This window comes from Eleutherodactylus coqui, chromosome 5 (assembly GCF_035609145.1).
Source record: "Eleutherodactylus coqui strain aEleCoq1 chromosome 5, aEleCoq1.hap1, whole genome shotgun sequence".
Classification (NCBI taxonomy): Eukaryota; Metazoa; Chordata; class Amphibia; order Anura; family Eleutherodactylidae; genus Eleutherodactylus; species Eleutherodactylus coqui.
In genome coordinates, this window is record NC_089841.1 from 175,062,880 (window position 1) to 175,075,634 (window position 12,755).

Sequence of the window (12,755 nt, forward strand, 5' to 3'; positions counted from 1 at the left end):
CATAGTGCCACAATGCACCTTTAAATGTAGCTGCTGCTATGTGTGCTGCAGGAGGGTGGGAGCTCACTGCCAGGCAGCGCTTAGCCGCTCCTGGGTGGATGTGAAGCTTTGATGCCGATGATACCCGGGAACAACAATCAGGACGTTGTCAGGTGCACTACTAATCCCAGCAACAGCAGAGAGTAATGTGGTTAGGCAGAGAGGAACAAACAGGACCAAAGAGCGGGTTTGGTAGCAGAGGAGGGCAGGAGCCAATAGGAAAAGAGCTTTTAGGCGCCAAGCCAGAAGGTTGGAGTCAGGGTCGAAAGCACGCCCCTGGCAATGAAAGCCACTGTTGGTGGAAGAGGGGGAAAGAGCCAACACCTACTGGAAGTGCTTAGCAGTAGGCTGCAGACAGGGCCTAAATTTGCAGACATGGAAGCCAGAATTGTCATGGGAGCCACAGCTGAAAGCTGTCCCCAGCCCCGAGAAGGCCTATGAGAGGAAGCGCCTCATGCAATCTGAAGAATGGGACATGACTGAATGCATCTCCCAAGATAGCTCTGTTAACCCTGGTTAAGTCCCCCACTTGTGTAGCACCCACATTAAAAGAAGAGGCAGCAGGGAGAAAAGTGATACCCAGTCACTCTAGAGAGGAAGAAACAGAGAGGCCATTACATTTCCCCCCCATTCCTGGAGCAGCACCAAGCGGGGAGGAAAAAAAATAAAGGAGGGGGTCCCCCCAGCCACCATAGATATGCACAAAGGAAGAGGGGGCATGGTGGGGATAGCGGTGGAACGAGGCACACTGGAAGGATAGGAGGGAGGAGGATACTTACTCTGGTGGACAGAATACTTAGCTTTCCGCTGAAAAGAGTCCAGTTCCTTTTGAAGAGGAAAGGAATGCTCCAATCTGGGGGTCACCATTGCTGGCGGGTTAATGTCAAACTACCGTTGACTGTGCCTCCTTGTCTTCTAAGGGTCATTCTGTGAACAGTGGTTGAACCCGATCTGTCTGCCCTACTCGATGGGGTAAACAGGGAGAGTCTAATTCCAGTCGTGAAGTGCCTTAGTCAGGAAAACCGAAGACCAATGAAGGAAGAAGTCTGCCTCCTATGGACACTGAGCTAAAACTGGCTGGCTTGGTGCCTGCAGGAGGGGTATAGCTGATAGGAGGAGCCAACACTTTCTCTGCTTAGTATCCACCTCCTAGCTATACTCATGGACCTAGGCTGTGCGACCCAGCATGAAAACAATTCCAGCAGTTAACCTTCTCACTGAGATGCACAAGCATGATTGCTGCACTGTATGCGGAGACCTCCTTGTAGCTGTGATCACTAGGAGCTGGGGCGACTATGGAGACAGCCTGGGATGAAATACGTCTCCCCATGGCTTGCACTTGTAAAAGCCTGTTAAGGCATACAATATACCACAAGTATGGCAGTAAAATGTAATAAAAAACGTGATATTTAATGAGAGTCCCTTTATAATAATTAGCATTGTAAAAAAATTAACAAAGGACACAATCCATTTTTTATGAAATACATTTTATTTAAAATAAATACAATAGGACTCATTCACACTAGCATTTTCATTTTGCTGTTCCATCGTGAGAAAACCAAAATGGAAAGAAAACGTTTTCGGTTTGAAACCCATTGAAATGTACGGAAGTGGAATGTCTTCCACTTTAATTCGTTTCTGTATTTTTCGTCTCCATTCTGTTTTTTTTTTACACTCAATGAAAAGCGCAGTTTGGAATTTGAAGACAATCCGTTTTTCATTTCCGGTTTTGTCTGTTTTCTGCGTGGTGGTGGCTTAGTCATTACTAGGGTACTAGGTGGTTCAAATTTCACCAAAGAGAACATCTGCGTGGACTTTGTAGCTTCTCTTTTTGGTGACTTGCACTGCTGGAGGTATAGGTTCAAATCTGACCAAGGGTGATATATGTATGGAGTTTTTCAAAGTTGATGTTGCCCTTGATGAGATTTAAACCTAGGACCCAAGAATTGTAAGGGCTCTTACCTACTGGCGATAGACTTCCCTGCAATGAGAGAGTGAGTGAAAATGCATGATTTTCAATGGTTTCATTCTCATTTGCGATGTCTTCCCTCAAGCCTCGCAGCGTTAAGAAAAATCTGCCATCTCCCACTGTTTTCAATGGGGCCGTCAGCAGCTAAGGGGCTTTCCCAGGGCTACCTGAGAGTGGGGTGAGGGGGTGGGGCTAGAGGGGTTATCATAGTGATCTCTCTATAGCAGTGATGGCAAACCTTTTAGAGTGCCCAAACTGCAACCCAAAACCCACTTATTTTTCGCAAAGTGCCAACATGTCGGGGGGCGGGGCTTATCACCACCGTCCTTCTAAAAAGGACATGGCTGTTTCAAAATAGACAGGGTGCAGATTTCTTGGGAGAAGAAATGCTGCAGAATTTGCCATGGAAATTTCCACTGAGGACATTTTGCAGCATTTCAGCCACATGTATACATACCCCAGCGGTAATAGTCATATCCCACAGTGGCCCCAGCGGTAATAGTCATATCCCACAGTGGCCCCAGCGGTGATAGTCATATCCCACAGTGGCCCCAGCGGTGATAGTCATATCCCACAGTGGCCCCAGCGGTGATAGTCATATCCCACAGTGGCCCCAGCGGTGATAGTCATATCCCACAGTGGCCCCAGCGGTGATAGTCATATCCCACAGTGGCCCCAGCGGTGATAGTCATATCCCACAGTGGCCCCAGCGGTGATAGTCATATCCCACAGTGGCCCCAGCGGTGATAGTGACCCCCCCCCCCCCCACAGTGGCCCCAGCGGTAATAGTGACCCCCCCCCCCCCCACAGTGGCCCCAGCGGTAATAGGGCCCCCCCCCCCACAGTGGCCCCAGCGGTAATAGGGCCCCCCCCCCCCCACAGTGGCCCCAGCGGTAATAGTGACCCCCCCCCCCACAGTGGCCCCAGCGGTAATAGTAACCCAAAAAAGAAAGATGTGGGCTCACCTCACCAGCAGTAACTTTCAATGTTGCAGGAAGATCTGGGATCCAACAGGAGCTCCATCCTCAAGTAGCCGACGGCAAGCGGCCAGATTCCATATGAGCAGAAAATAGAGATGGAGGAGAGCTGCTACCGTTAAAAATTTCCTTCTTTATTGAATAAAATAAAGCATACAGCTCACAGGTGACGCTGAACGCGTTTCGGCAAAAGCCTTTGTCAACAGCCTGTTGACAAAGGCTTTTGCCGAAACGCGTTCAGCGTCACCTGTGAGCTGTATGCTTTATTTTATTCAATAAAGAAGGAAATTTTTAACGGTAATAGTAACCCTCTCTTTAGTAATAGGGACCACCACAGTGGCCCATTAGCAGTAATAGTGTCCCCCTCAGTAGTAATAGTGACCTCCACAGCGGCCACAGTAGTACGTGTCCCCCACAGTGGTTTCAGCAGCAATAGTGACCCCCCCCGGTGGCCCCAGCAAAAATAGTGACCACGGCCGCCCAGCAGGAATAGTGACCTTCCCCCATGGTGGCCCCCAGTAGGAATAGTGACCTCCCCCCACAGCAGCCCCCCCCCTAGTAATAGTGACCCACCCCCCATGGCGGCCCCCAGTAGGAATAGTGACCCACGGCGGCCCCCAGTTAGAATAGTGACCCCCCCCCCTTCATGGCGTCTCCTAGTAGGAATAGTGACCCCCTCACACACAGCCCCTCATGGCGACCCCTAGTAGGAATAGTGACTTCCCCCACGGCAGCCCCCAGTAGGAATACTAACCCCCCTGAGACCCATATACTTATGCCCTCCTCATCATCGAAGCGTCACTGCTCCTCTATTTGGCACTGATCCCAGGTGCACACTGTGACGTCAGTGTGCTGCCGAACACCTTCTCCCCTGCTCTCGCGGAACCATGCAGGAGATGCCAGGGGAGGGAAGGATCCCGGCTGTACACCGACATCACAGTGTGCGCTGGAATCAGTGCAGCTGAGTGAATACCGGCAGGGGAGCCGCAGCCCCAGCCAGTATTAACTAACATGGTGAGCGGCCGACGACGGCGCGTGCCGCCTCTGGCACGTATGCCATCTCTGGCACGTATGCCATAGGTTCGCCACCACTGCTCTATAGTCAAGTGAGGGGTGGGGTTAGCAGGCGGATCCCCTAACCCCACTCCCTAAATCTCCTAATATGGGGAGATATGTAAAAGATTCCCTGTTGCTCCGCCCCCTCTCTCTAGGTGATTCCTAGCCTGCTATTGATTTCAATGAGCGATAGCGCAGATTTTTCTTAGCGCTGCGAGGCTTGAATGAAGACATCGCAAATGAGAATAAAACTATTGAAAATCTTTGGTTTCATAATCATGCGTTTTCACTCACTCTCGCATCGCAGGAAAGTCTATCGCCAGTTGGTAAGAGCCCTAAGACAATAGTGCTTACCACTGAGCCACTTTCATTGAAGAACAACCACTGCCACCTAAAACTGGATCAGAAAAAAACAGTAGTGTGAATATAGCCTAAGGTTAATTTCACACAGGCCAGCACAATATCGCGCTTGCCAACATGCGAGGTACCTGCGGATGGGAGGCGTTTTTGTGTCAAAAGCGCCTCCCATCGCTTCAGTACAGTTGCGATCCTCCGGCACAGCTGTCGGTGGATTGGGAAGTGTTTCTCATTGTTTTCAATGGGAAACCTTGCATCACACTTGCGTGCACCGAACATGCTGTGCTATGTGTTTTCTGGCCCCACTGAAAATAATGGGCGAGGCATTCCGATGGAACGCCCACAGATAGGACATGCTGCAATTTTTTCCCCACATAACTCATGTATATGACCCCATTCAAAAGAATTGGGATCATATTTGTGTGTCTTGCAATGCACAAATCTTGTGTGATTTTCTCAACCGTGTGAAAGTGGCCTAAGGGTATATTTAAATGAAGGATTTTCCCATGCAAGTTCAGACAGATTGTGATATGGATGAAACTTCAATGGGTTGATACGTGAGCGATTTTCCGCTAACGTCAATAGTGGGAGATTGAAAAATTGCTCTATGTCCTATTTTTTGGCTATTCTGTTCAGGAATCGCCCATCACTTCTTATGGGAGTGTGATGCAATTTTTCTTTTTTTATGATTAAAACAACATACACGTATGGAAAAAAATTAAATTAAATTAAAATCAGTTCCCTTTTTTACGCACGTGAAAATAATAATAGGACCTACTCTATGTTTGTGCGCATTTGCGCAGCAAAAGTCCCCATAGAGGTCTATGGGAGGTGCACAAATGGACCTCATTATGCCAAATACCTTTTTAAATCAGTGCGGAAGTTTGTCACGCCTGTATAAGAACAAGACCTGCATGCACAAAAACGTACAGTACTATGCGCAGATACATGCAAATCAATCTTGTTCAAGGCGCAAATACATTGTGCTGAGGCGGGCGTATTTGCGCTTACGCTTGTCTGAAGCCGCCTTAAGGGTGGTTTCACACAGGGTTTCTATGTATGCTGTGGCTTTCTTTTCTGGGGTTCTAACTGAATTACCGAAAATCACAATATTCAGACTGAACTTGTTATTTTTGGCGCACAGAATGGCGCAATCAGTCTGCACAATTTTTTTTTCTACAACATTTGGAGATTTCCTAAATCCTCATCCACTTTGCTAGCGCTTCAGATTATCCGCATGCAGTTCCACAGTGGAAAATCTGCAGCGTTTATGCCCCATGTGACTGTACTCTTACTAGTGACATTTGTACTAGATGGGGTACTTTAATACACATGGCCTGGGAATGTCCAGGTTTAACATCCTACTAGTCTAGAGAACCAACTCTTCACAACTAAATGGAGTTTCCCTGGAGTGTCTTTTGCGCTTCTACCCATCATCAACTGCAGCAGAAGTCTTTATAGACTCTTAAATGTTTTATGGTAGGAAGTCTATTCCCTTACACTGGAAATGCCCTAAAAACCCCATCTGTATTTAACTGACACGGATTTTCCCATGTACAGGTTAACATTGCTAGAGGGATAACATTTGGGGGCCTTTGTTTAATGCCCCAAACCCCATGGCAGCACTACTATTGTAAGATACTGTACATTAATGAGTAAGGCTGCCTGTCCACTAGCGAGGATCACGCTCGTGGGATTTAAATCACAACATGCTGAGATTGCCGCAGTGAGCCTATCAGATATCTTGGATACCTGTCAGGGCTCCCCCCTCCTCCCCTGTGGCAAATTATATTCTGCCTTGGCCATGGACAGGGGGCCTAAATGGGTATCAGCAAGAACATAATAACTGGGCACCAGAAGATCAACATGATTATTCTGTGATACACCGGTTATCACTTTTGTTGCTTGTCTATGTAATTTTGATGTTTGTTTGTATTTGGTGCTGTATGAATAATATCTATTCATGTTTTTTGTTACCTGAAAATACAAAACTAAAAAAAAACTATTAAAACACAATAATATAACCCCCACATATTTGGTTTCCCAATAAACATCACATGTACCTGAATATAATACATTTAAGGTAGGTCAGTGATAAACATTAAAAATGGAAAAACAACCAGAGGTGCTGGCTGTAATTGGTGGAGCCAGCTGGCACTCAGCCAATTAGAGCAATCTCTTGCTGGATGCGGGAAATTCAATCGCTGTCACTAGCAGAAGATCCTCTGCCGGCTTGACAAGTGCCAGGGAGCTCCGGAGAGCAGCGGCAGGGACCAGACAGCAACAGCTAGGTGAGTATATTTTATTTTATTTTTTTCAAACAACCTTGGCTGCGTTTTCAGCTGTGCTCAAAGTGCTGGCATAATGGATGCCAGCGCTGCTGAAACAGCAGTAAATGCAGCATTTCTGCAAACGCCTGGGTGAGGGAGGCCTTTGAAATGTTTAAACATGGTGAAATACAAAACAAACAAAAAAAAAAAAACAAAAAAAAACAAAACACATAATTGTGCAGTTTTGAGGATTACATTTTTTACAGTGCTCATGGTGCAGTAAAAACAACACGTGCGCTTTATTGTGGGTCACTATGATTATGGAGATGCCAAGTTTATATAGTTTCTACGTTTAACCACCTGACACAACATGACGTGGGTTGTCATCCTGTCTGTGGGGTACTTAAAGGGGTAGTCCTGCGGCAAAACAGAATTTTTTTTTTGCACAGACCCCCAGTTAGTCCACACTAATGCCCCATCCATGTGTTATTTTTTTTTTTAAATTCCTCTTACCTGGATCCCCGTTCTGCAGCTTTGAAGATTCTTCTTTCAAAGATGGCGCCGCTGGTCTTCTCTCACGGTGCACCGTGGATGTTCTTCTCCAGTCTGCATTCCACTGCCGATTACAGCCACCTCATTGGCTGATCGGCACCACGTGACAGAGGCGGAGCTACGTGATGACGCAGAGAAGAGGGAGGAGCCAGGACGCAGCTCGTGAGCCCCGGACCATCAAGAAGAGGGTTCCTCTGTGAGCAAGCACGACTGTTCGTGCGACCAGAGAAGTTTGATCGTCGGCATGGAGACGGGGACGCCAGCACCGGAGGGGGTAAGTATATAACTTCTGTATGGCCAATATTTAATGCACGATGTATATTACAGAGTGCATCAATATGGCCATACAGAAGTGCTGAACCCCACTTGCTTTCGTGGGACAACCCCTTTAACGCAACAGGACAAACTTATGTCATGTGGTTGGCACGGGATCACAACCTGAGTTACCGATAGCCGATTACTGCAACACCAGGAGCTCATAAGGAGAGCGATCCCCGTTTTAACCTCCTACATGGCCCAATCTGTGTAGATCGCGGTAGGTAAAGGGTTTACAGAAGGAGCGCGCTCCCTCTGACATCATTGGACACCCACAATGTAATCATAGAGGGCCGATGGGTTGTCAAATACTGGCGTCCACTAGCTTGCCAGCAGCTATGATCGCTATTCTAAGTGATAAGGCAATAAGGCATTGCGGTACAGAAGGATGCATTACAGGGATATAAAATGTGCAGAAAAAAAAAATGTAAAAAGAAAATATTTTGCGCATATATATATATATATATATATATATATATATATATAAAAACCAAACACACACATAGTTTGCCTAAAAAAAACAACAAGCCTCTATACGGCCGTGTCAACGGAAAAGTTAAAAGGTTATGGCTTTTGAAAAGTGGAGATGAAAACATGCAGAACCTGGTTCACACAAGGCATCTAAACACCTACAGACAGACTGAACAAAGTCCTAGCATCCATCTACCAAACAGACAGGACAAGGCTCAGGCATCCACCCACCAATGGTCAGGTAGGACAAACAAACATGGCATCCAACAGACAGGTGGAACACACATAGTTCACACAAAGCAAAACATCACATCACACAGCATTCAGACAAGGGAAATACAGACAGAAACCAAACTGAAAGCATGCAGACTGGTAAGACCTGATAAGTTAGGAGATGTTAAAGGTATAAATGACCAGTAGTCAGGTATTTATATGCAGCTGACCGGTGGTGATTGGCTGGAGAACTCCACACTATTAACCAGCCAAATCAACCACACCTGCAGCAGTGTGCGACTAGAAACCCATGGAACTACAGGTCCCAGGAGCACAGCGTGACAGTTACGACACGGTTTTTGCAAGCAAGCTACATTTTGTATTAGTACCTTTTTGGGGTACATGCATCTTTTGATCACTTTTTATTCAATTTTTGGGGGAGACGGTGTAACAAACCTTTCTCCCCATTATTTCTCACATTCTGTACTTTGTTAAGGTGTTCACACAGGATAAGTAGTTATGATGGTCATGTTAGGGGAGGTGGCACAAAGCCGCGGGACATGTTTTATTATACTGACCTGGTTCCTGCAGTGCCCACCACTGAAGCTTGTGCGCTGGACGAAAATCTGACTTTTGGATTGCCGTGCGCACGCTCTCCTATAGAAGTCTATGGGAGAGCGCGTGCACAAGGACCTGAAAAAGGTCAGATATTCGTGTGTCTTTGTGATCCTCACCGGGTGACTACTCTGCATCACAGGAGTGCGTGAGTATTAAAAAAAAATACATATCACCCAGCTCTTTCACCACTCCTAACAGCAGCGTAACTTAGTTTATAGTTCTGTAGGGAGGTGATAGGTTCCATTAATAAATAGATAACTAGATAAATAACTATAGTGAGTTGTGTATGTGATAAAGCAGATAAATACTGGCAGGGTGCCTGCAGAAGAAGCAAAGGGTGTGGAGAATTCCCCTAAGGTATATATAAGATCCCGACAATTTACTGGAGAATCCACGTGACTCATTTATTGCTGAATGCTGTCATTCTGCCCGAGCCTCTCCCGATGACACCCCCGTGTCCCTCCCCGGCCCGCATCACACAGCAGCCCCATTCATCGGCGCTCTGAACCGTTGCAAATGACAGTTCTAATTTAAACCAGTCCTGTTTACCTGCACACACTGTAGCTCGCTGTCTTAAACTACAACTCCCGGCGCGCCTTGCGAGAAGGCGTGTACTAGAGATTTGATTCAACCACTCCGCTGTCAGATGGGCGTGACATAACGCTTATTCACGTAATGTCATTGGATGTCAATTCAGGGGTGTGCTAGTGGGCAGGGAGCTGAGCGGAAACGCAGGGATTTGAAGTTGTAGTGTGGGAGAAAGCTCAGAAGTCTATGGATAGCGGCTGGAGCAGGAGACCCGAGGTGATCGGTGGTGACAAAGTCATGTCTGACGAGCGCTTCTCCGCCCTGGACGAGGGCTCACTGCGCAAGTTGGTAAGTGCTGGAGTTATACCCTGCACTCTCCACCGGGGGCTGCGCTGCCGTGTCCGCTCATCTCTTATCTCTGCTACTGGCAGTGTGACTTCTTTGTGTACGAAGTGATAGGTCTGCCTGAGCAGGATGAGGGTGCTGCTGCTGCTCGTCTCCCCGCTTATCCTGGGAGAGCTGCTCTCTGCAGACTCCGCGGACGGTGGATCGCCGTGTACTTTCAGGGATTCGTTCAGAAGGATTTACTTCCCACCTAAGTGCCAGGATCGAATGATCGTACCCTGATCATACTTTCCTTTGACTTAGTGCAAACTAATCACCCCATGTCTGTACCTTTTTTATTATATATATATATATATATATATATATATATATATATATATATTCTTATAGCCTGCTGAAGAATCCTCAGTAATCTGAATCTTGCTCTCCCATCATCTTGTTAATCCATTAAAAGGGATCATATTAGATCTACAGGATTACTTTCTCCCCTACTGAGAACAGTCACATCCTGCAGCATCTAGAATAAGTACGATGTAAGGAATTTTCTCCCTCTGACTTGAGGCAGCATTGCTGGTTTATTGTAACAGTGTATCTGATCCCTTGTATTCCTGCTGCCCAGACATCCCTGCGGACTCTTCTGTAACTTGTCAGCTCTCCTGGAGTCCCATTCCCAGACTCGCTCCTTGGGATGTGAGTGTTCCTGCCCGGGGCTCACCTGATGATCAGGCAATGACTGCTCCTGATGACTCTGCAGCGTCTGCATACAGGAGATTAGGCTACTTCCCAGCACTTGTCCTCTTTCCTATTGTCTTTATTACTGAGGGATTATGGCAGTGATGCTACAATGTAGGTTCAGGTGTTTCACATCCGCACTTGGCGTTCTACTATCCTGTGCCATTCGGGGAACAGCGCTGGATGAACCCCTTGACTATAATGGGGTCCACCGGCTGTATGTAGCTCTTTTGCTTCTGGTATTTTCAGGCGGATCTGTGACCGAACCTCCGACGCAGATGTCAAGCCGACCTTAGTTCATTCTGTGCACTAGATTAGTCCCTGGTCGTTCTACGAATAAATTCACTGGTATCTTGTCTGTTTGATGGGGTCTTAAGTCTTAGAACTCATGAACATATTGTATCCATTCGTCTTCTCCGTTAGACTCTTCCAAGAATGCCCGTCTCTTCCAGTTTTCTAGAAATGTTACAAATATAGATCTCTTCTGTTTAGGTTCAGCTGGTGAGGATCATATTGTTTTATTGCTGTTGTCTTCACCAGGAAGGTTCAAAGACTAATCCTTCTCATGTGCAACATTAGCGCTTGTTTTTCAGTTATTTATTTTTGACATGTATAGTCTGTAAAAGGCAAACGAAAGACACGTGTCCATCCTGTTCAGCCTATCATCCTGAAATGTTGATCCAGAGGAAGGTTAAAAAAAAACAATGAGGTAGAAGCCAGGTTTCCTCATTTTAAGGAAAAGAGAATTCTTTCTTTACTCCAAATCTGGCAATCAGAATAATCCCTGAATCCTCAATCCCTCTGAAGTAATCTCTAACTATGACGTTATATTGTTCTACTCAAGGAAGACCCCCTGCACATGGGCGGAATTTCTCGCAGAATTTCCGCCCGTGCCCGCCTGCATAGGATTGCATTACAATTCGCAATCCTATGCAGACGTCTGCGTGAAAACACACGCGGAAAACAAGTCACGGCATGTTCTATTTCCGTGCAGGTCTCACAGAGGCCCGCACAGAAATGTCACTCCCAGAGCGCCTGCTCCACTCCACGCATGCGCTGGCTGGGCAGTAGCCGGCACATCAGAGCCAGAGCCACACTGGTCTCTGTAGGGACGCGGGTTGGATCCCGCTCGAGAATTCTTGCAGGGGATCCAACCCGGCCAACTGCAGGCAGCCGAAGGCATCCTGGTTGCTTTTGAACTGTTTCAGTGACTTCTACTTCCTTCGAGTTCATGTATAATGTTGTCAGTTTGGACAGACCTTGTTAAGGAGGCACTAACTCTTCAGACAACTTCTAATATAATAGCCTGTGTGTGCCTCATCAATCTTGTAATGTACTTCTAGTAAACATTTTGTTGCTTTACCACTGTAAATCAAAAGTGAAGTGTCTGGCACTAGGGGTCTTCCTTCCAGCCCCTCTGCAATCCACTGTCTATTATTATGCTTCCCCAAAAATAAGACCAAGCATGATTTTTAGGATTTTCTGAGAGGCTTGAAATATAAGCCATACCCCCGAAATTAAGCCCTAGTCACTATTCATAAAAAAAAGTCAATAGGAATGCATTATGTGTGTAAAAAGGGCCATATAAACACAATTACTGCATTTTTACAGCGCTTTTCACGAAAGTTAGCTGAGTCACTTACCCAGCAGGCCCACTGCTCTTCAGAGCTCCCTTGCGGTTTCCACAGTCTTCGGCTGCCCACACAGAATCACTTCCTGGTTACAGGATTCATAAATCCTGCCTCCATGAAGCAATGGCTGTGATTGGTTCTTCGAGCACTGTTTTGATTGGCTGAGCAGCTCAGCCAATGAAGGCAGCACTCAAAGAGCCAATCACAACCATCGCTTCGTGGAAGCAGGATTTATGAATCCCGTAGTCGGCGTATTTTACTGCTCAAAATAAGCAGTAAGAATGCCAATAACTGCGAAGGTGTGAGCAACAATAAAGGTTGGAAGTGCCAGGCTCTCACACACAGATCAGGAAACTGGGTAGGTACTGAGCTTCTGTAGTAAGGCCAGCTGCACATGACCGGGTCGGAATCTCCATTTGGAAGCCTGCAGCAGAATCCTACCCTGTGCCCAGCTGGCATCTGTGCGTGCCTGCTTTTCTTCTTGGCCCGGCAGTACTGTAGATGGTCCGCACAGCCGTTGGACATGCACAGCACAGTTTCCCTTTTTTTTTTTTTTTTTTTTTTTTTTTATAATCCCGGCTTCTACCTGCGTCATCGCTAGGCGATGACTCAGAATTCGCAACCTTTCCGCAGTGTCATTGCTGATGGGCTGTGGGTGGAACGGCTTCCGTGACTTCACTGA

At 46.8% G+C, this 12,755-nt stretch overlaps 1 protein-coding gene across 2 annotated transcripts in view; it reads left to right on the forward strand.

The window, feature by feature from the left end:
- The first annotated feature begins 9,578 nt into the window (after positions 1 to 9,578).
- SMTN (smoothelin) overlaps positions 9,579 to 12,755 on the forward strand; it is a 106,569-nt gene continuing 103,392 nt past the window's right edge. For both annotated transcript variants that reach the window (XM_066603756.1, XM_066603757.1), the window contains exon 1: positions 9,579 to 9,713. In XM_066603756.1, the coding sequence (XP_066459853.1) occupies positions 9,612 to 9,713 (102 nt within the window). In that variant the 5' untranslated portion in view covers positions 9,579 to 9,611. The remainder of the gene's footprint in view (positions 9,714 to 12,755) is intronic.